The sequence below is a fragment of the Falco peregrinus genome, chromosome 3 (assembly GCF_023634155.1).
Source record: "Falco peregrinus isolate bFalPer1 chromosome 3, bFalPer1.pri, whole genome shotgun sequence".
In the NCBI taxonomy this organism is placed as follows: Eukaryota; Metazoa; Chordata; class Aves; order Falconiformes; family Falconidae; genus Falco; species Falco peregrinus.
Window position 1 is genome coordinate 107,630,202 of NC_073723.1, and position 24,206 is coordinate 107,654,407.

General features: G+C 40.5%; 1 protein-coding gene across 3 annotated transcripts in view; it reads left to right on the forward strand.

Moving 5' to 3' along the window:
* The first annotated feature begins 8,350 nt into the window (after nt 1-8,350).
* MMEL1 (membrane metalloendopeptidase like 1) overlaps nt 8,351-24,206 on the forward strand; it is a 40,178-nt gene continuing 24,322 nt past the window's right edge. The window contains exons 1-2 of one of the 3 annotated variants that reach the window (XM_013299641.3): nt 8,351-8,493; nt 16,446-16,609. In XM_013299641.3, the coding sequence (XP_013155095.1) occupies nt 16,456-16,609 (154 nt within the window). In that variant the 5' untranslated portion in view covers nt 8,351-8,493; nt 16,446-16,455. Of the gene's footprint in view, nt 8,494-15,690; nt 16,314-16,445; nt 16,610-24,206 lie in introns of those variants that run through there. The other 2 variants (XM_027787530.2, XM_027787529.2) reach the window with 2 other exon arrangements.

The following is a 24,206-nucleotide window of genomic DNA, read 5'->3' on the forward strand; positions in this document are numbered from 1 at the left end:
TAAGGGCATCATCCAGCTGCCTCTTAAACACTGACAGGCTTGGGGCATCAACCACCTCTAGGAAGCCTCTTCCAGTGTTTGACCACCCTCTTGGTAAAGAAACTTTCCTAATATATAGTCTGAGATGTCTGTGTCTATACAATGTGTTCATGTTGTACACAATTGAGACAGTGTATAGTCTCCTTTGCCATAATTAATATTGCTGAAGATGTTACGTAAGCATTGAAATCTAGACACGCAAAGAACAGACACACATGCTCATCTGCACTCAAGTGAAATAACTTCATTACAGAGAGACCATGAATCCAGTTCTACTCCCACTTATCAACGCTGACAGGACTAATATCAGTACAAAAACTGTATGAAGAAAGAATCAGGGTTTAAATCAAAAAAAGAAGAAAACAGTCCATGTAGCCTACTAGATTAGTAGCCTCTCTGCTGAGAGCAGCAGTACCAACTTTCTGAATTTTGCTAAGTCATTTTTAGTGAACAGAGATTTTCCTAAAGCCCCACAGTCTTTCCATTATGTAAAAGTTGAGTATCCTGTTTTTCTCAGACTGCCTGATAGTCATTGAAAGTACTGGGAAGACAATCTAGTTGTCCTGTCTCCCAGGCTAATATTAATTCCACCCGTTGGCCTGGGCTGCCTCTTAGGAAGTTTGGGCATGTTTTGTTTTGTTGAGCAATCTATTATTCTTTGTTGCTCTGAATAGAGTGCATTTATTCCTCCTAAATAAATTTCCCTTTATAAATAGGGACTACATGCATCCCTGCAAGACTGCTATAGAGTTATGCTGAGGAAAACTTTGTTTTCAGTGCCTACAGCTGCCGTTCCTTTAAGCACCAGGAAGGCACATATCTTCTTATCTATTCCTCATGGTCTAGATTAATGGCTGCTTCTCTCAGCAGATCCTAACTGTTCTCATCAGCATTTTTGTTTATCTTCTCTGTCTTCTTTCTGTGCCCACTAAACTACTGTGATCAAAGTCCTTATCTTTGCCTGTGCCTAAGCTTCTGATTCGTTCTTTATTTTTCCATTATGTGCTTGCTCTTCCAACTAATTTCTTAGAATATCAAATAGATCTTCCTGATTAGTCACAGTGAGAGGGGTTTGATTAGCAGCGTCCCTGCATTATGCATGCCTAGGACAATTTCACACTCACCACAACCCATTCTGACACTCATTTCCTGGAGTCCTGGGGAGCAGACAGCATTAAATGTGACCCGTCTATTTCAACTACCACCCAGCGCATGCACCTAATGGCCAAAATCATTGCTACACCTGCACACTCCCCTGCCTCCACCACTCTATTACACTATGCTTTGCCAGAAGATTGTGTCTTCCAAAAAAACAACATGCTGCATTTTGCAGGGAAGGAGTCCTTTCTGAGTACCTGGCATTTTTAATAGACAGTTACCATCACTGGCTTTGGTTAGAATTCAGGCTAATTGTGATCTTTCATTCAATGCTAGTTAAGGCCCTGAAGGCCATTTAAGATGCCTTAGTAGGATGGCTGCACCTGAGCGTGGCTCCAGCCAGACTGCTGCTATGTTAAGCAAGCTATCACAGCTATCAGCAGAGAGGGCATTGTTCTCCCTAGGGAGCTACCTTTTGCTGCTTTCCTTTCAGCCTGGTCTCCCCCGCCAACAGAAGTTATGCACCAGAAATCTATCAGTATTTATCAACAAACATCTCCCTCCCTTCCAGGCTGATAAATCTCATTCCTATCTGCGGCCATACCCATATCAAGGTCAGGGACCACTCAGCTGAATCACCTACTTCATTATATACATGCCATTTTCTAACAGGATATTGTTTCCACTTCTTCCAGATTGAAGAATCTGGATAGAAAAAACCCCGCAGTGGTCATTTCTGTACGTTTCTTTAATGTTGAGCTGCAATTCATCAAGATGGTGGAGCTGTTTCCAACTGCTTTGAGACGCAGCCCTCATTCTGCGCGTGCAGCTGATGGTTGAAGTTACTAAGAAAAGCAACTCTGTTGTAACACCTGCTCCTTGAAAGCCTCTTGTGCAGTGTGCTTTAGGACACATTCCTATGGCATGCTGCTGTAAACGTTAGGTAACTGAAGAATTCAAGTATATTTATATGAATCAACACTAATGTAATCAAGAAGAGAATACAGTTTGATAACCTATGTGAACAGTGGAACTGGGTACCTGTTTATTTATAATCCAGCTTGAAGTTACATTCATCCCAAGGAAAGATTAAATATCTCTAGTTTATTCAACTCTGAGCTGTATATAGACATTACCAAATAGTTCCTTGCTTCCTATGAATTTTGTTCCTTTAAAGCACTCTGCAACCTTTAGTAACACACCAGTCACGCTGTAATAACTGCAAAAAAACCTACTTTGTTGCACATTGTCACCAGGTAGTGAATAATGAAAGAAAACTTTGAAATCATGATTGAGAACATTTCTAACACAAACCATTGCCTGCCAGTCTTGCCTCTATGAAGTATTCAACATTCCACACAAGAATATAAAAGGAAAATCAGAAGTGAGAATATTTGCATCACAAATACAGTTACACAAGTGAAGTTTCCTGACCTTACGCTCTGCAGTCCAGCAGATAAAGAACAGAAACAGCAGAAATGATGACAAATTGTTTGGAATTAAATAGTCAACTGAAAGTTTTTCCTGAGAGTTCAGACAGAGCTAAACTTCAAACTTTTGTGATCTTAAAAGGTCTTATTCCTTTCAAAATCATATCACTCCCATTTATTTTTCCTATTTTTTAGGTACGTGCTCCCAGGTACTAAAAATCTAAATACATGAGCTAACTTCAGCAACTGATCAAATGCATTTTTGAAGCTGACATATTGCCTGGGAAGTCATCTTCATGAATTTCAGTCTAATTCGTTGTGCTTCCCAGATGTAGATCATGGTGGAAATTTGGGTCTAGCTTACAAACCCAGTAACTTTAATGAGTTCCCGTGTGCATAGATGAGGACATTCCCCTTGACTTGCAGAGGCAGATGTTTTACTCTAATGACAGCTAATCTAAAAGCCATTTCTTTTACTATCATTTCCCTGCAGATTAACTGTGTTATCATTGTATTGCTTGTGCATCGAGCAATTTCTAATTTGCAAGGGCTCCGAGGAGTTGCTGTCACCATTAATTTAATGTGTTACATGAAATTATCACTGGCATTATAGTCTGCCTTTGGAGTCTTGGCTATTTCAATCGCATTTCACCCTAACTGGTCTGTGTTGAAATCTGTTGGTTCAGTCAGCCATTACTCAATGACAACTTATGAAAAGTGACTCATTACTTACAAGGCGCAGCACTCCAAAGCTGTGGGATTTGGAAGGCTCTTTCTCCTCCTACTCCTGCTCTGGGTTCCAGGAATGACTTTTTCATATTCATTTGTTCTGTAGGATGCCAAAGAATACTGCAGACCTGCACCTGTGTCACAGATGTGTATAACTCTGACATTCCAAGCACAGGACCTGTGATTTATTTGGTCACAAAAGTGCTCGGAGGGTAGAAGGCAAATCCAGGATGATACTGCTGTTTGTAGCATTCAGCAGTTGAGAACATATGAGGACAGGTGGGGAAGAAAATGCCATTCCAGATGGCAAGGTTAGAGAACACAAGCCAGTCCCAAAGATATGTCAGCAGAGAGTAGAAAAGAATCACGATCACAGTGATATCATTTTCAGTTTCTCACCAACAGGCTGGCAACAGGTGTGCAAGCAAAATACCATGGCTTCTGTTCTGGCCTGCTGCCATTGCTCAGTCCTGGCCTTCCCTTTTGTCATAGCCTGGTGCCACTCACCTCAATACAAATGTATAACCTGACATCTAAGACACATGCAACTATTTGATTTTCAATTGACTTATTTCCAAAGTTTATTTTGGGCATATGAAGCATAGCCAAAACCTCCTTGAGACCTTGACAAGTCTTCTCTGTGTCCCTGAGAACCACTGAGTACTTGTTCTGCACGTAATGCAAGACAGTTTAACCCGCCAGATTAGCTGTGGCTTTAGGTGTTTTACCATCCAACCTGATCGTTTTTGTATTTGTGCATGTCCTACACTATTCCAAAAAGTCAAGAGTTACAGAAAATAAACTAGCATAAGGATTTCCCCACAGACTGTAAAGGAAATTAAGAACAGTATCTGATAATAAGTCTGCATGTCTCATTCCTGAACTGCGTCACAGTAAATGAGAAAATTTAGCTGTAAAGCCAGAGGGGGAGTGTAGGAGGGAGCAGGAAACACAGGAGGATGTTAATGATTCCATTCCATTCCTGTTTTGCATTTTGTTACGCCCCTCAGTTGTACTTTCATCTCCAGGTCAGTGCTGCATACACCTAATGCAACCTAGCAAATACACTGCATGGGCATCACACAGCATGATGTGTAGGGATCAGAAGTCACAAGGGAGCCACAGTTTTAGATCCAGATCAGTAGCGGATGAAATGAAAAAATGACAGTGATTAGAATTTTCCCACTTAAAATGACCACTGCATGGAGCATCTTGATTGCTTAGAAACCTCAGGTGTCATATTAGAAGACATTCAAACACTGGTAATATGCTCAATATGTTCCTCAAAAGTCACATTAAAATCTTACAATATTAGGAACATCTCTGAGTGCTGGTAACAGTGTAGGATTTATTCTTTATACTTTGTATAGAGTTTTAACAATAGAAACATTTATACCTTGCCATTTTCTTTCTTTTTTTTTTTTGTAACCTCGCCATGAGTATTTTTTCAGTGCTGATTCCTTTCTTCTCATGCATCATTTGTCCATTCTTGGGCAATAAAATCTACTTACTGGAGAAAACAGGTAATTAGCCATCTACATAAATTGCCCTGTGTCTACATCATTAATGTGTTTGGATGTTTTAATTGATTGCATTCTCAACTGTTTTGGATGGCTTAAATGCCAGCTAATGCAATCCAATTAAGTCTCCTAATAAACCTGACTGATGAACTGCAATATAATCACACATCAAGTAGAGATGTAGAGGGAAATGCCACAGAACTGACAGTTTAGAATAGACTGTGTCATTTTGAAAGACCCAAATCACTTCTCAACAGGGAAACTTCTAATTGATCGTAACTGGTGGTGGATTTGGTATCCCAGACCTGATTCGACACACCTTTTAAGCACACACTTAAGCCAATTCCTAGCCACAAAACATTTTTCACAGAATCATAAAACAGCCCAGGTTGGAAGAGACCTCAAAAGATCATCTGAGCCAGCCTCTCACGGGGAAGGGAGGCAGACCAGATCAGCTAGCACCCTGTCCAGTCACACCTTGAAAACCTCTAGTGCTGGGGACTCTGTTGTGTCCCTGGGGAGGCTGTTCCACTGACTGGTTGTTCCCACTGTAAAAACAAACCAAAAAAATTTCTTTCTTACATGAAGATTAAACCTTTCCCAGTGCAACTTGCTACTGTTGCACCTTGTCTTCTCCACACAGCTCCTAGTAAGGAGAGAGCCTCCGTCCTTTTTGCAGCTGCCCTTTAAGTACTGGAGTACTGTGATGAGGTGCCCCCTGAGCTTTCCCTTCTACAGGGAGAAGGGACCTAACTCCTTCAGTCTTTCCTCATAGGGCAGGTTCTCCAGCCCTTCAATAATCATGGCCCTCCTCCAGACCTTTTCTAGTCTGTCTGCATAAATCTGACCGAGTTTCCTCTCAAGAGCTTCCCCTGTAACTGTCCTCTCCATTCCATAACATTTCCTAATAGTTAGTGCCGTTTCTGAAATTATTTATATTCTAGAATTTCCAAACTCATAGGGACATCAATTTACTCAATTCATAGGCATCTAATATTCAACAAATATGTGAAGTGATAAGAGTCCTAGAGGCAAGATTAGGAGGTTTACTTTAAGCTAAGCTGAACTAAGTTGTAATTTTACCACAAAACTGCCTTTCAGTAGTCTGTGATCAGTCACCTGATACCAACTGTAGAGTTAAGGTTTCTCAAGTTGATTGTATTGCTATTATTTTTGTTATATTACACACAAATAGTAATGCACGTAAGACATAATTAACGAAGGCTCTAGTTCTACAAACACTGGACCACACATATTTCCAAAGATTCTCATACTATAGATATTGCAATAGGGCCAAATTATTTTTTTGCATGCAGCAGAGAAATGAAACAGAGAAAGTGGGAGAGAAGAAATTAACTGTAAATACTATACTTTCTAAAAATGATCTATTGTTCTTTTTAATTTTGAAAAGCCTAAGTCCTGTTATGTAAAAGAAAGAGTTAATAACATCTGTAGACTAAAGGAATAAAGAAATGCAGTGTTGTCAGTTTAGTAGCAACTTGATACTTATCTCTAGGTAGCAGAAATGCAAAGGAGATTTAGGCAATGTGGAGGCCTCTTAAATTACTCAAACAAAACTAGATGAGGCAGCTAGAAGTTAAATAAACTCATACTGGAATATGATGCGAACTTCCAACAGTGCCCTGCAAGCAACTTAAAATGGTGTAGTGTCCTTATGTCAGCTCTGAAGGCCTTTTCCTAAGTCCAAACAGAGGTTATAAATTTACTGGAGTAATCTGTATGAAATTTTCTGCTCTGTTCTGCCAGATGCAAGACAATACATAATAGATCCTCTGGCACTAATATCTGTTAATCTAATCTTGACTTTGATTCTCTGTGTGACTTTTTTTCATCTGTAAAATGGGGATAATGCTCTATTTCAGATGCTTGTCAGTATCTCAGTTCTAGCTGCAAAGTGCTTTGAAGATCACATTATTTTTACATTTTACATTATTGATAAAGAGCTACAGATTGTCATCAAACCCTTTCCCCAGTCAGCGATGCTGGTAAAGGTCACCCCTCTGTTCTGTGTCTGATAGCCACTTGTTTATTTGTACAACTGCCTCTGCACAAGTAAAGGCAGAGCCTCAGCCCTCAGTGGGAACAAGAAAGCATCCTGGGCATCCCACAGCATGCAGCCTGCCGGTACAGATTTTGTATTTACTTTGTTGACAATTGCAAGGGTTAAGAAACAATAAAAGCATTTAAATACCTTCCTATAGGCATGACACTGCCTAAGTTTTAGCCCCAGATTCTTTGTTGTACATTAGAATCCACATGCCACTTAGGCACCCTGTACTGCATGCAGAGTTGGCTGCTACTGGGAGCAAACCATATGCCAGCCAACTGGTACCTAATGGGAAACTCCAGCCAGAGATGCATCTTAGAATCCAAATCCTTTTCTAGTGATCAGTCACATACCTCTGCACCTCCAGAGCCAGGCTTCATTCCTAATGTAAGCCACCTCCAGCCGTTACTACCTGAAAGAACTCACCAGACCTCTCTACCTTCTTTTATCCTGCAGCTCCTTGTACCGCCACAAGCACTTTCCACACAACCACCAACTCTGCTCGTTCAGGATGCAAGTTCAATACATCTTTGGGCTGAATGATGCAAACCTAGCTTCCACAACAGTGTCCTAACTGTCAGGGGCAGGTGACAAAGAGGTAAGGTGGGGATGAAAAGGGGAAGTTTGCCAAAAGTTAAGCAGATTTTATAAACATTTTAGTAATTCGGGACTTCAGACCATGGACAGACTTGCTGAAACCAATAACAATTTATTGAAGAGGATCTTATGGTTTGGGCCTCTTATGTTCAATTAAATCATATATGCATGGTGTTTAAATGCATATGACTACTGGTCTGAATATCGTTTTTTGGAAAGTAGAACTATCTTCTGTCATTTGTAAGATATAAACAGTGCATTTAATGAATATTACAGCTGAATTTTATGTGCTCTGTAGCTGAAAATAATTTCAAGTAAAATATATTAAATTCATTTTATTTGTAATCCATCTTCCCATACAGCAATATAATGCAAGAATATACCTTTTGAGTCATGCACATATAATTTTAAAATGTTGTGTCATTAAAAATGTAATTGCAATATTCATCACTGTACTGAAATTAAGTACATGGAAAATAAGACACTGGCTTCCAGAAGAAGGTTTCCTACCGTAGATACCTGAAAAATCTCTTGGGAAAGTAGTAAAGCTTATCATGTAAAATGAGAACTTTACTAAGAATTAATTACTGTAGCAGGAGAGACTTTTCTAAATGCTAACAAGCTAGGAAATCACCTTGTCCACTTAAGGACAGCATTGTTTGTGCCTACTGCACAATCTGTTTTCCAGTCTAGATATAAAATCAACTGATTTCAAATATGGTGGAAAGGGTTAATTCTCCCTGAGAAGTCTCTGAGCAGAGCATTTAATTCATTGGGCGTTCTAAGCCACCTGTGTGCGAAAGTGAACGTACAAGGGAAAGAGAAAGGGAGATTTAGGCACAGTATTTTGCAAGACCATTATCGGGGAGAGCCTGTTAAAGAGATCAGTGCTGAAAATACAAATAGGCATTTGTTTCTGACTGCCAGGGAACACAAACATTCCAATTACATCTCAGAAACTACACAAGCCACCTGACCTCTGCAGCTGAAAAACATTCTCCACAAGACAGAGGTAAGACAACTTCACATTTTTACTACTTCTCTGTGTAAAGTGCATGATGCATTTAGAAATTCGTTGCAGAAATCATTGCACACCTTTTATACATAATACCACTAATATCTGACATCTTTTTCTGATGATGATGTTCAAAAGATCACTATCTCTAAAGGGAGGGTTAGAGAAGAGTTTTGAAATATCATCTAAACTTCAGCGTTTTCCCAATTCTAATCTGTTTTGGGTGTGCATCTACTAGGACTTATTTATGCTACACACATCTGGTAACCAACCAGCTATAAGAAGATATTTGAGTACTGGGAGGGAGTTGATTAGTTTTTTCTTTTAATGCTTGTTGGCAGATGACAGGGTACACTGGCTCTCAAAGACAAACCCATTATTTTTGAGCACAATGAGTTACCCTCTGTAGTAGGCTACAATGAATCAAAGGGTAGCATCCAGCCATTGTCCTGGAGTCATTCATTGTGCTGATTTACTGTGGGCTAGGCTATTAGGCTATTTGATTGGTCGTTTTTTTTTAAAGTCACCCTATAGCTTCAGATTTTCTTCTGTATCTAAGGTAAACGTGTAAACTAGACTCATTTCTATCACATTTTCTTCAATACTGCTTTAACTCTTCAGAAAGCAACTGCTTAGACTGAAGAGACTGAGATTAATGAAGATATTTACTAACATTCGACAGTACTGGAATAGTGCATACTGTTGTGGTTACTACAACTAGTGATGTTGATAGTAAACAGGACAGTTTTAGACACGCATTATAACTCTTGGTTTAGGTGAGTTTTCCTATTTGGATTAATTCATATACACAGAAGAAAGTACATCTTTGTACCTCTGTAACCTGAACATTGAAACCGGGGTCACAACAGAGGTTAGCTATCTTTCCGGTCTCGTGGTTCTTTATTGTACTAGAGACAAAGAGGTAAGCCACAAAAGAGTTTTTAAGCAGTTTCTTCAAAGAGTTTGCAAGCAGCTCTCCATACCCATGCCTCACACACACACACACACACAAATTTGTAATCCGCGTTAAAGAAGAAATGAGAAATATTTCACATGCAAGTGATTTCAGATCTGGTGTTGCACTTATACCAGGATATAGTGATAGATACAGTTGCCAAATTGTACATGGTGAATAAATCTGACTGAAAGGAAAAAAAATATGAAGATTTCACGTTTGAAAAAATCCACTCTTAAATGACCCATCTGTTCCGAGTGTGAAATCTTTGTTATCCATCAGTAGCAGAATCCAAAGCAATAGAATCAAAACGAAATGCAGAGCTACAATGCAAGATAGCATAAGCATGGGCTTTGCCTATTAACACATTCATTTACATTACTTACTGTGCCCCAGCTAGAATTAAGGTGTCCCCCAGTCCTAAAACTCTTACAAGTTAAAGAGAACACAATTATCTCGTGTTGCTGTATTTTACCCTATTGAAAGAGGAGAGGGCTCAGAAAGAAATCAGAAAGGAAAAAAGAAGACATGTGGGACAAAAACATATGCAATTAATTGGTAAACTACTCATCTTTGGTTTGTCACCTATGGATGACTTTTCAAAACAAGCTGCTTTTGCTGTTTGTATCAGAGGCAAGGAAAATTCCACAGAGCAATTCTTGTTGAATTACTATTGGAAGAAGACTGTCCATCCAATACACATTAGAGAGTTTTTGCTTGCTAGATTTTGCAGTGCCCTTCTTTTTGCATGAGAGAGTCAAAAATCCCTGTCTATGTATGGTGTTTGTATGTGTGCAAACATTATAGGATTGGGACATGAAACAGGGAAATTTTCCAGCTAATCAGTTCTAATGTCTAAAGCCAGAGTCAAAGCGTATGATCAACATATACTAAAGCAACACCCTTTCTGCAAGATTTGTGCTGATTTTTCAGAGACATTACTGCACAGTGAAGTGCAGGCAAGGTCCTTTCCAGTCCTTGCTTGGAAGCTGAATCTGCACTGTGTTGGTTTGACAATAGTGCTGCTGCATCAGAACAGAGATAGCTCTTCATACTTTGATGTGCCAGCAATAGCCAGAACAGAAGGTATTGGCCATTCCAGAGGAATAAATTCATAGAAAAGTTAGGCAACATACCACATCACACTCCACTAGGAGTTGCACTGATTCTCGTGGACCGTCGCCTTGCAAGTAGTTGCCAAGGCCAGCCCATCAGAGCCCTTCAAAAGCCTCGGTGTTAATCACCTTGTATGGAAGTGATGTCATGACAGATGTTGCATGCCCACATCACTCAAAAGGCTTTGGATGACTGCCTAAAATCAAGATTTATATGTGACTTTTTGCACAGGCAGAGTATTCATGGCAAAGTGCAAAACCCTGGCATCCATAGATATGTGATTTTCTCTCACATCTTAGTATGGATCAGTTTATAAGGACATAAAAAGTGTACAGGTAGAGATGGATACCTTGTTTCCATGGTAACAATACTTAAGACACACCATACCAAAGATTATGTCAGCATCATGTCCTGTTTGCTTTTGATTGCTTTAGAACACAGAGTTGTTTATACATTTGATGCAGATGTTTAATACCTGCAGGAGAACCCAGGGCACTGGCTGGGAAATAACTACCCTATTGTTCATGCAGCCCCTGATTTTCCTGGTGTATACAGAGAGCAGCAACCTTTAGAACATCTATTCAGATGACCCAGCACATTCAATTACATCAATACTAAACACAATAAACTTAGTGCAACCTGAATAAATTGTTGGAGAAGGTCATAGCACCGAGGAAAGACTGCAAAACCTCAGGATGGCAGGGAACTAAATTGGGTAATATATTCTCATATAATCCTAGCAGGCACAGGGGTTTTGAGGTACAACGATGGTAAAGCAAACATATGCAGAGAAAGGAAAAGTACAACCCTTCACAGTTTTTATCTTTAGAATCAATTCCATCTAAATGGAGAGTTGAAGGTTAATCTGACATTGTAGGCAACTAAGACATAGCAACTAAACTTCTGAGAAAGATAGTAGTATCCTTGAATACTATCTTCTCCCAGCGCAGTGCCCCAGGTATACCCATGGTTATTCCAGATTCTCCAAGGGAAATATGAAAGCCAAAATATTCACAGCCCTGATTCAAGTACGGTCTCCCAGGCAATCGAGGCACCAGCTCAACTATTCGCTGTTCAGGGCAGGAGCTCTCTGACCATAAATTCCTCCCAGACTTGAGAAATTTTCCCAAGGAGAAAAGCGTATGCAAACTCCAGACCAGCTCCCCCTCTGTGCTGGAACTGCAGTACTTCTGTGCGGTTTGGGGTGCCTCATGCCTGAGGAGGCACCTCTTCAGTCATGCATGGGGTCTTAACGCTCACAGTAAGAACAGCCTAAAAGGAGGCAGTCAGCCAGATTGGCTACTCAAGCCCCACCTCTCCATGATCCAGGTGTAAAAATGTATGATTTGAGGCTTTTTTTCAACTTTAACCCTGCCTTCGCAAGCTCTTTACAAGTCCAGATTCCAGTAACAGAACTTCCTTTAGTTACAAAGCAAGCAAAAAGGAAAAAATCCTTCCAAAGTAGCCCAGTACATGCAGCAGATGCCTCGTTGCTTCATATGTTGGGCATCTACATTGCTCTGGGGAAAGAGCATGTTTTCTGGCAGCCCCTAGTGTTTGTTTCTGGGAGAAGAAACCCCCAGATCAGTGTTCACCTTCACGTTATCGAAAAAAGAGATTACACTTTTAAAGCTAATTTATAAAATCAGGGTCTAATGGATTATGAACTAGACCAGCGGATGAAAGGCCCATACGTGAAAATTTCTGCAGGCAGTAACTTCGACAAGCCACAACACTTTCCTGTGCCTCAGCTTCTGCATTAGGGTATAAAGGAACTGAACGTCCTCTAGCAATTTCTGGTTGAAATGCACTGCAGAAAACAAATTTTATAAACAATTCAGTTGAATGTGAGATTTAGGAAAAGAAAAAAAAAAAAAAAAACCAAACCCAAAACAACTTCAACTTTGCATCATCAGATCTCCTTTGCCATAAAGGCTACAGGGTGATACTGGCTGTGTCAGAAACCAAAATAGGTCCTTCCCCTTCAGAGCAACAAACAGCACAGGGACCTCACCACACTAGTGGAGAACTGTCAAAATGACAGATTACTCTATTTCAGTGACCACACAAAGTTGCTCAAGACAATCAAAATTGATGATTCTGCAAATATGTCCTTTACAGTTGCTGGTGCTTCCCCTCATACAGAAGAGGGGCAGTTTGTTTTGTTTTTTTTTTTAAACTCTCTGACAGCACAGCAATTTAAATACATCTTACCAGATTTCCCATCATAAAGAGAAATATCTAGTGAAAACAAGATAGAACATACTTAAATCAAAATCATGCTGTCTAGTGTTGCTATCTCTGTGTCTAACAATGTGTATTTTATAGCTCATGTCACCCCTCACAAGCTTCATCACAAACCAGAAATGTATCATGTCACCAGATCCTCTCACACCCATAAAAGTCCTTTGCAAAATATTTAAGTCTTCCCACCTTCAGCGTGCCTATACTGAGGTACTGAGGGCATAATTCTGCCCTCGCATACATTATTACAGCTCCCTTGGCTGCCTTTAATATAAGCTCTGCTTGCCCCTCCTTAAGAGGGGAATTTGCTGATAGATGCATCAAGTAGAAAAAAAAAATATATTTCCTTCAGAGTTAAAAGGTACAAAAGGATTCTTTTCAGGAACGTCTGCATCCGTTTTCCCCAGTGTATTATGTCAGCAAAAATACTCAGTTTATTTCACCAGTATCTTAAGAACAATGACCAATTCCAGCTTCTTTAGGTCCAGCACGTGGGATATGATTATCTGCTGTCTGTATACTCTGTATAATTTAATCACTTGAAAGCACACACTTATAGGATGTTGCAACAGTTGCTGCTAAGCCTACGGACTGTTGGGACTGTGTTCTGGGATTGTATTCGGAGCCTGTACTGGCTATGCCTTGCCGTCAAGCACATCCTGGTGGCTTTCAACTGACTTGGTTGTACTTGCCTGGAAAAGAAAATGTATATCTACCCAAGACACTTAAATTATATGCTGTGTTTGCCAATCAATCCAAATTTGAATCTTAAGAGGATAAAACTAACTTTTCCCAACAGAAAATGGCATTAATAATCAGGGATTTCCTTTGCTTCTCTGCAGCTGCAGGCTTCTAGGTGACTGCTTTGGGTTATGCACTGCTATTGTTCACCCAGATGCTGACTTAGTGTAGAAGAACAGGTAAAAAAATAATTTAAAATAGGACCTGAAGGAACATGATAAACTTACTAATCCGTCTTCTGCCTTTTCTGACATTCTCTAATCCAAAACAGGCTCAGTAGTACCTACACCCTTTGTCACTAAAACCTGCCTGAGACCTGACAATGGAAGTATTTTCATTACAAATACTAAGCAGTTTATTTCAAAGTTGAACTGCAAAGGCAAAAGAAATACAAAATATTTGTCACTACTGATTTTCCAGGCTCACATTCAGATTGGTCTAACATAACTTTTAGAAAAGCAAGCCAATGCCATTGCTACACCCAAAAGTTCCTTGCACTTCCTAGTGGAAACAGTACACCTTTTCCTCAGCTCTACACGGAAGCAAAGCCATTAGAGATACAGGAAGAGATTCTTGATATAGTTCCCACTTCCTCCCAAAATTAAAACAAAACAAAAAAAGGAGGAAAAAAGTATTTTCTTTATGATTAGGTCAATTCTTTTTGAGGGAATCTATGAATTTTCTGGGGACGTAAGAGAGATGTACGTTCTTGGTGCTCATGTATAACCTCAAGTCACTTTGGGCCATTTTCAAAATATTTATTACAGATGTTATTTAGGATTTTGCAAGTCCTCTTATCCCTTGATTACATGGGGGGCTAGGGTCTGCACCCTGAGTAGCCAGCAGCGTGAATCACTCATAGCATTCCTAGCCTCAAAGACCACCTTAGTCACAATGGCTACAACTGGCACACATAGAAAGCAGTAGGAATAAATTCTAGATTCTTGGCATCTTGATTCTCCACCTGTGAAATGGGAAAATAATGCCCTTCAGGATCTTATAGCCACATTACAGGAATAACTACATTAAATCCTGTGTAGTTGCTTGTCTGTTGCAGTATTGTGCACCTGAACTAGGTAGACCTTCCTCAGAGCCACCTACATCGTAAGGTAACAATAAAACTGTTCAGCAATAAGGAAATTAATACATACAAAGGAAACTAGTCTTTTGTTAGCTGTAGAGCTTCATACAAACAGAAATAAGAGATCGCTTAGCTCGTCATTAAATGTACAGCTTTGTCCTTAAAAGCAACCTTCCCTTCTGTAGCTAGTTTTCACATATGGACAGCCAGGATCTGCAAAGTGTATGCATTTCTTTCAGATCTTTGTGTTCTTATACTTCTCTTCAGATGGTGGGATGAGAATAGCAGCCTTCACACTTGACAGAAGCCTAAGATAACATGACTGAAGAAAAAAAAAAAAAAAAAAGGCAAATTCTCACAGGGGTTTTGAGGCAGAATACTGACTAGAAGAGGAGACTTAGACTCCTGGCAGAAGAAACTGGCATTCATTGTTTCCTACCCCATTCACGGAAACAGGTCTGCGTTCACATTCTTGGAACACTCCGCGCGCGCGTTCCCGGTAAACAGGACTGCCACAAAGAAATCCCTGCTCTGCCCTCAGCACTTCATCCTGAACATGCACAAAAACTTGGGAGTGCTGCTGAAGCACTCAGGTCCAGAGAGGTACCGACCTTAAAATTTATAGAGTGTGAACTTTGGCAGTGAGTTACGCTAGTTCAATAAACCAGCCTGCAGGGAAGAAAGAAAACCCAACCTGCTTCTCTTTCATTCCAAAGTCAGTTCTGCAAAAGAATAAAATAAAACCCAAGGGAAATCACATGCCTATCCTGCCCTTTTACTGTGTTTCCCAGTTGTTACTGGACAGATTTCCAAGCAGTAGTGTAAAAGGATTCTGTGCATTGCCTGCAATGATCTATAAATCGGGTGTTTTCAAGCAAGAAGCTGTTCCATTGCACCCAAAAGCTGCCAGCACTCTCAGAGCCAGTGGGATTCAGCAGGTTTGCACCTCCCTGACTTCACACTCCTCCTGTGAGCACAGCGGCCAAATAACCCGGTGGGAGATTTCGGGAAAGCTGGAGGAAACTTGTGAGGAGCTGCAGCTTGTGCTGCTAGCAGGCTGAGAGTGCCCAGCCCTGCCTGCTGCTGCGATGCAACCCCTCCTCCCCCTGCTGCTCAGGAGCATTTGCCTGGAGCTGGGAACTGCAGACGGCTGAGCTCCCAAGTTTGAGCATGGCTCCGAGAAGACTGAGAAGCTGGAGGTCACACACTCCTGCGGACCTGGGAGCTGACACACGGTCTAGGCGCCTTCGACTTGCCAAACCCTTCATCTGCGCGAAGGACAGAGTGGACACAGCCCGAAGGCACTCGCACCTGGAAGGATCTCTTTTTGGATTCTGCTGCTGCTAACAGAGCTCTACAGACCTACTTGTATCCACAGAGGAAAAAAAGTGGAAATTTCTTTGAAACAGCAAGATACTTTTCAAAGTGGGGAGTGGAAGCAGGCGGTTTCTCCCCTCCTTCCCTGTTTGGGAGAAAGGAGTTGCCCAACCTGGTCATGAGACTTTTCCATACTTCCCAAAGCAGGCTCCTCAAGTTATGACGCTGCACCACTGAGAGCCCAGGGTAGTGTAGTCCAGAACAGCCCCCCAGCAGCGCACCCTGGGCACAGGCAGCCTGGTAGGCACAGGAGATGGAGCATGAGGGTGGCAAATCTGTGGACAATCAAATGGACAAATACATGTAATAATTTGGAAGTTTTCTTTATCAGTCTTTGCTTTTATTCTGCCTCCTTTTTCCTCTCTGATTTGTTATGCATTTGTATGGATTTATCTGTGCTGTTAATTCTTTCTTACTCTCCTCTCCTCAATCTAGAGTTACCATAATGGGGAAATCAGAAAGTCAAATGGATATTGTGGAAAAATCAACAAAATCTGGGAAGAAATCCTGGAGCTTTGTGGCAATCAGTCTGGCTGTCTTGCTGCTCCTCATGACTTGTGCAGTGGTCGCCCTGGTGATCCTGTATGCCAGCAGCAGAGGTAAGGAACCTGTGAATAATTCTCCTCTTCCCTCTGCAAACATACAAGTCTTTTTGCAGAGCTGAACAAAAACAAAAATACAGGGATTGAGCTCACCTCTGTGAGGTACTCTGCTATCTCTGCTTTGTTGCAAGCTCATGCACAGAGAGGATTATGTTGGATTTTATTTCTTTTTTAAATTATGTGATGTAAGATTCTATGTTTTTAATTAATTCTACGCGTTTTACTGAACTCTGCATTGTTTTGACAAAGGTAAAAAAAATGTTGCAGTATTTTAGAGGGGAAGGTATGTCTCTCTGCATCTGTATCTAAAGCTTGACAGTTCCTTATTTTATAGAAGCCTGAGTCAGGATTCATTATTGCCAGGAGTTATAAAGCAACAGCTGCTTAGAAGATCTAAAGAGCAGATTGCTTATGACAATATGAAACCTTTAAAAAAAACCACAACAAACAAAACAAACAACAACCCAGTGTGCTGCTGCAGAAAGGGAGACTATTTTCTTGTATTACATCAGGCAATGTTGATCTCTAGGTGAGATTTAGTTCAGTGACTTTCATGCAATGGCTTGCCAGGAACCTGACAATGAAGCGTATTACTTTGAGTTGCTTTACCTAAATATGTTTTCTGCAGAGCATGCTTACTCTCAAAACTAAGTTTTCCCACTAACACACCAAATGCAAAGTCCTATTTAAAAATTCTGTGAAGCAATTAACATGATTGGTAGCAGCACTGCCTCACGTTTGTCATTTCCATGAATGCCTCTTAGATTCAGAGTTTTGCTAAAACACTAGAGAATAAAACTAAGAAGTATAAATAGCAAAACTAAAGCAAGGCATTGCTTTGCTCCTTAACATTGTCTCTGCATCCCCTGCTTGCAGTGAACTGCTTGCTTCAGCACTTGTAAGTAAAACACTGCAGAATTCTGAGTAATAATTAATGAGAAAAGCCTTTTCATTGTTTACTTCTTTTGCTACCAGCAATTGAATGTTACCAGCATTTGTTCCAGTGTTAGATGAAATCTCTTGAGTGTTTTGTATTCATAATACTCATCAGAAAGTTTTTTCCATTAGCTCAGTTGACAGGATGAAAGAAAATCCCCAGAGCTAGGTGCAAGGGTAGGAGTTTCTGTATCAAAATATTGAGCTATGCAGAACTGCATTGCTTGCATGCATAAAGAATTTGAGAAATTTCTACATCTTGCTTCTTGGGTTCAAGCAAATCAGAATTCAGTTATTAATGACATTTGCTCGAATGTTGGTGTCTCATCCAAATCTATGGGAAGCATCTGTGTATGTAAAGCAAGTGGTAACTATTACATGTCTTTGATGGAAGGCTTATCGGTGAGAAAGCAGTTCCAAAATCTAAATATTTTGCAGTTTCATATCAGCAATTAAACTTCCATTGGAAATGTTTCCCGCATTCAGACATTCTTGAGCAAAATGTGAGTACAAGGTGATTGCTCGTCCTGTACAGCGTGCAGCTCCTCCCGGCTGTTTTCTTGTGCCTTAGAGGAGTTTTTTCAGCACTGCCCTGGAGTTAGTTTTCTGCCTTGCTGTTTCATTTGAGCATACATGGTTGAACTAGGGCAATAGGAGGCACTGATATATAGTTATACCCTAGAGCAGCCACGAGCTTTAGGTAATCTGCGGGTAGGAACTGAGCAGCAGGAACTTATGGCAACACCGTCTTTTCTTTAGATGCGTGCCTATATGCACTCTTCGGGTCTAAAACTGAGAAAGCAAGAGCTCTTCAGCGCAATCAGTGAGCGTTCCCACAGAACAGCTACATTTCTTGTCTTGAAAGGTTTTGTTCAAGTACCCCACTTGGTTCTGTTCTGATGTTAAATCCAAAGGCCCATACCCAATGCTCAATCAAAAGTCTGAAGTCTCTCTTAGACTTACCAAGTAAAAAGCACATATTGGTCAAAGCTGTGTAACAAACGCAAATCCTACACAGCAACAGGATAAAAATGTAGCTGAGCAGCATTCTTATGCTAGAACCAAGAATGTTATCCTTAGGATTCTTTTATTTCTAATTTCACTCAAATGTTAATTTTGAAATGTGTGTGTGGGATGCTGGATTGTTTACTCTGAGCAGATACATTATTTGCCACTTCATCTTTGTACATCCTTTATCAGAATGACACTACCCAGACAGGCTTCAAAAAAGTAATTCTGTTCAGCTAATGGAAAATTAAAAGGATTACCTGTCCTGCCTTATGTTCTCTCTTCTTTTAATATATGAATGTATATCTAGACTTCGTGGTTCAGGGAGTATATTTTTGTTCTGCTTTGTATAGCTTGCAGAAGAGCATGCACCACAGGTGTGTGAAACGGGCCTGTGGTTATAGCAGTAATGCCTCTAATACGTGTTAATACTGACTGTGATTTATATACCCAGCCAACAAAAACACTGAAGCTCTCACAGTGATGCAGTTAGATCATTTTAGAAGCAGTTGGGGCATTTTTGACATCCAAAGAAGTTTTCATACCCATAAAACCTCCTCTAAATAAGCTAAAAGAAAACATAGTAAGGACAGCAGAGTAATATTTGGGTAATCATAGAAAGGGAAGCAGACAGTAACTGAAGTAATTCGTTTTTGAATCTGAATACACCATGCTCTCAATCTTTCCATCACACCCACACATATATCTTTGCAGCCTTTTCACAGCTCTTTCTCAGTTATGTTCTACAAATATTTACTAAACTCCAAATCTCATCACTTGTTGGAAACAGTCTGAAGAACATTTCAACACTTATTGTAGCTGACACATCAAGTCATAGCCAGTGACTTCTCCAGACAACTTAGTTACACATAACTTCCATTTTCACCTAATTGCTGGTCCTGAGGTTATTAATTGAATTGATATTTTATTCACTTTCTGGCATCCAAGTTTGTAGGGTTTCTCAGAAATAAGATTTGCAGGTTTTATTTTTTTTGGTGTCTGCATCCTGCCAGGTTGTCATTATTCACAGCTGTTACACAGGCTGTTAGAAAGCGAGAAGGCGTGCTTACGGACCTATCCTCTGTCCTGTTACGCAGGCTACAAACAAAGATAAATACAACACTTGAACTAAGAACCTCCTTGTTCTAGGAGTGGATTTCAAAAAGCCATGTTACGCTCCTGCATTTCCTACGCTGTGAACGTGGTTAATGTGCACTTGAATAAGATAATTGCAAGAACCTGCTGACTAGGGGCAATATCTAAACTGGTCACTGGCACACTAAGAAAAGGTTGTGGCTGAGATCTGGCTTGTCTCCTAGACTGATGCCCAGTCATTCTTTGACTTCGTGAATGTTCATTAATGAGGCATCTATTCAAAGGAGATAGAGAACTTAAACAAGTGGCAGCTAACACAGAAGTCATGATGAAATGACATTTGGCTGGCAAGGCTCTTCTCAGTTGTAGTCAGGTGGAGCTACATGAACGTAAAGTGTGAGTGTGGAGTGACAGGCTGTACAGGGCTGCAAAAGTGGGCAAATACTCAGTTTACCAATTCTCACATGAAAATCTGTCTCCGCCATGCTTATAGATAGACTGTAGGTAAGAAATCTTAAGAAAGATGGAATAAAACCAAAAACACTTGTATTATGGAGTCCATTTGAAGACACTGACATGTGGTATAGACAGCCCTCAGAGGAAGAAAAGCTAAATTTGGCATTTACATTGTTGTAAACAATTCACTCTTATAGTAGCAACAAGTGCAGTCTGCAGCGCTGACAGCATTTCTGCAGCTGAGATCTGTATGTGGAATAAATAAGGTGCTGGAAGGTAAAGCTCACACTTGACTGCTTGATGACAACTGTGGATCTAATTGTTCAATGTGTACCATCCCCAGCCATCTGTGGTCCTCAAAACGCACAGTGGGAAAACACAAAACACAAACTGTGTGCTTCAGAGACTGTACAGAATTACTTGCTTCCTTTTGTTGTCTAGAAAGGAACTTCAGTAAGGCTGCGTAAAGCAACTTGTATGTTAAGAGCCTGTCATTCAAAAGATGAACTGCTGAAGAGGACCACAGGACACCAGACAACTCAGAAGTTATTCTACTATCCTGCTGCTGACCAGTAATCTAATACTGTTTGGTGGCTTCTTGTAAAGTCAAATTAAGACAATAGAATTCTCTACAGTGAATCCAGTGGGGTCTGAGGCATGTCCCAGCTCTGCCATTTTTCAGTTGACCTCTGAAGGAGTGTCTGGAAGTGCTTATTTTCCCTCATTTTTTTCCATCTGGCATAGTGCCACAGCTGAGGTCATTTTATTTAGCCTCATTAAAGCTTACCTTCCCTTATCAATTCTCTGATGGTGCTCTGTCAGACAGAAATGAGGAAGGCCTTCAGTCTGCAGAGGGTTCAATGGCTGTTTTCAACTTACAAGACTATTGAAAGAGCAAGAGTACAACTTTTTTAATGAAGTAAATGCAGGGGTAACACTGCAGAGGTCCTGAAGTTTGAGAGCCATGAAGGAACTTACTACTGTACAGAGTAGTTCCAGTGATGAAGTCTTTCTGGCCCATTTCTGTTCTTTTGGCATCCTGCTCTGATAGTTTTAAAAGGTATACCCGAGGAAGGGTATCAGAAGAAAGAGGTGGGGAAACAGAGTGATTAATTTTAAAAGAGAAAAAACTGTAAGCAGCTAGATCCCAGGTGAACTTGACTGTAGGAGAAGTGGGAGTTAAGGTTTGATAGGAGAAGAGACAAGTATTGATTTCCCACAACCCCCTCCACTGATGAGTTCACATTTTATGCAGCCGGGGAACATGAGCTGAACAATTTGTACCAATTTCCTTCTGCTACAAATCACTATCTTCATGCCTTACTGTTAAACACGAACCCATGTCCCAGTTAGGTTGCATTCAGAAATTTCCCCATCACATCCATCTAAATCCTGCTAGACACTTGTTTTCTTTCAGTTTTTAGGCTTAGTAGAACATTAACCCAAGTTGCCCCTCCCACATCTGTACTCTTTGTCCGTGGACATTGAAGCAGGAGTCTCGTAAGTCGGTGTAGCACAGCATGTCAGCAGTATTTAACCAGGGAGGAAAAATACAAAGAAATACCTATATTTATACTGAAAACCCCGGCAGTTTTTAGCAAAGTAGTTTGAGAAAGTGAACTGCATGGAGTCTAGCAGAGAGTTAGAAAGTGCATCTGATGTTTGTCCCTGGTTATGTGAAGTTCAAGAGGTGCCATAGACAGCAGCTCAGTCAAGTGAGCAAAGACTGCACAAACATATTTTGGTAGAACAGGCAGTGTTGGTCGTATCTCACACAGAGTCAGGTTGGCTCAGTTCTTTGTCAGGATTGGTACCGAGGCATAAAAGAGATAATTGACAGAAAAACAAAGGAGCCACTTTTAGAAGTAAACTGAGAGCCCCTCACCAGCCATTTTTAATCATCTGGTTTTGTGACAGTTTCAGAGCCCTGAGTGTGCGACCAAGGTTTCCAAACAGGTTTGGCATCCTTGCTTATACAGCTCAATTACACTTTCAGGATCACAAGCGCTTTTTGAATGTGGGGAGTTAGAATCTTGTTGAAAGCAGTTGGGTTCCAGGCACTGGAGTTAAACATTGTCAAGTTACATTAAATAGAAGCTTTGTTTGGGCTGGAAAAAAAAAAAAAAAAGTTAAAAAAAAAGCTTCATTTAAGTCCAGTCCAGTCCCTGAGAAACAATGAGAAAAATACAGCATGCCTGTAGTACAGTTACCCCGTTCACACCTGGCCCATAGCTATTGCTCCTTTATGAAAAGTTTCCATATGCCTTTGAGCTACTAGCTTCATTTCCCCAAAAGGATTTTTTTGTCTTAGCAATATGCAGGCTTTTAGATGGGGTTTTGGTTGTTGGTGGGGGTTTTTTGAGTTTTTTGGGTTTTTTTTTTAATTTTTATTGGAGAATTTAGGAAATGCCAGAAATTGGGCTTGCCTCCTCTGGTACAAGAAAAAGCTGAACCCCTCTGTGTGAAGCTTCACATTGTTCCACATTTTGCTCATCCCATGTTCAGATTGCTAGACACTAAGCTATAATAAGGCATGCCGTTATTCTAATGCAGATCTGCTCCCACGCAGCACGACGGCAGTCAGCTGAACCCTGAATGGTACATTCTCAATCACAGTGGGGGCTTTTTATGTTGCTTCCACGGATGAACTTCAAAGAAATAAAACAGTAGGGAAGAAAACAGGGCTATCTGAATTACTATAATCTTGTTTTCTCTCATGTAAAACACTTGCATTGGAAGGAATTTTTTTAGGAACTCTTCTGCAAACATCCTAGTGCAAGGATCAAAGAAAGTTTAAAAACATGGCTAATCTTATTGAAAAGTGAGGGTATCAAGTTTTTGTTCTCCAGTGTGGAACAAAGTAGTGGTGTATTTAACATAAGTAGATACTAAGACTGTCCAGTTTCACAAATGGGAAATTAAAACAACAAAATTAATTTTCTTTTGCCCAAAACCACTCGGTCAGGCTGAGGTGCTTGGATACTTCCCATTCCAGTTGTGTAGCAAACAGCACACATGACTGGCATGACCAGCATCACAAACATGTTCACTTTAGTACTCAGCATTAAAAAAAAAATAATAAAAAAAATGTTTTCACGTACAAAGGCTTCAGTGAAAGTCTGCAGCAGAACTTATGGCTGTGAATTCACATCAAGACCCTTGGTAGTCACTGCCATCAAACTCCTAGTACTTCTAGTGTAGAGCACCAAGCAATAAGGGCTGGGTACTGTTCCAGCTTCTGCTCACCACTGATGCATAAGAAGCATATAGGCTTTTTGTGGATCTTCTTCACAGGAAGAAGTTCACAAACCAAGACTAAGTGGTCAAAAAATAGAAAATTCATAATGAAGTTTAACACTTTGCAGCTTTTGCTGGAGTGAGCATGCAGACCCATTTCCCCGTGCATATTCTTCTGTTCAAGAAGTCATAGCAAAACGCTTCAGCTAAGGTTTCCTTGCCTGTGCTCCCTCTCAAATTCCTTGTCGCATCACTCCTTCACTGCAGGCTGGAGTCATGAAGGTCCCAGAATTTCTACATTTTGTTGCTTTCTGACTACTGAGGAAAGCAATCAACAGGACTGAGATAAGCTCTTAATGAAACAAGTCATATTTTATCAGAGAGGTGTGCTCATGTCACAACTGAAACAGCCGATACTAGTACACCCACTAGCTCTTTCGTTTGTATTGCTCTTGGATCTGCTCCTTGGAGTACCAAGATGCATTGAGATCACTGACAGTGACTTCACTGGACTTTTCCAGGCTCATCTCAAAAGCCAGAACACAGATTTGAACACAGGTCCCCAGTCTCCTTCATTATATGCCATGTCGTCAGCCCACAGCATTACTAATTAGGGAGCAACCGCTCTGCTGAACAGCCAGAAGTAGCTTTGAAGGGCATATCTGAAACTTCAACTGAACACAGGTCTGTTACCTGCTCACCACCACCACACATACACTTAGAGAAGTAAGAGTAACTTCTTTTTCTAAATTTGATCTTTGCATTTCAAAACAGCGTGAAAGCAGTAATCCAGCTATGAGCTTTTTACCCCATTTATACCTCTCAGTCACAGTGACTCTGAAGATCATGAAAGAGCTCAGAT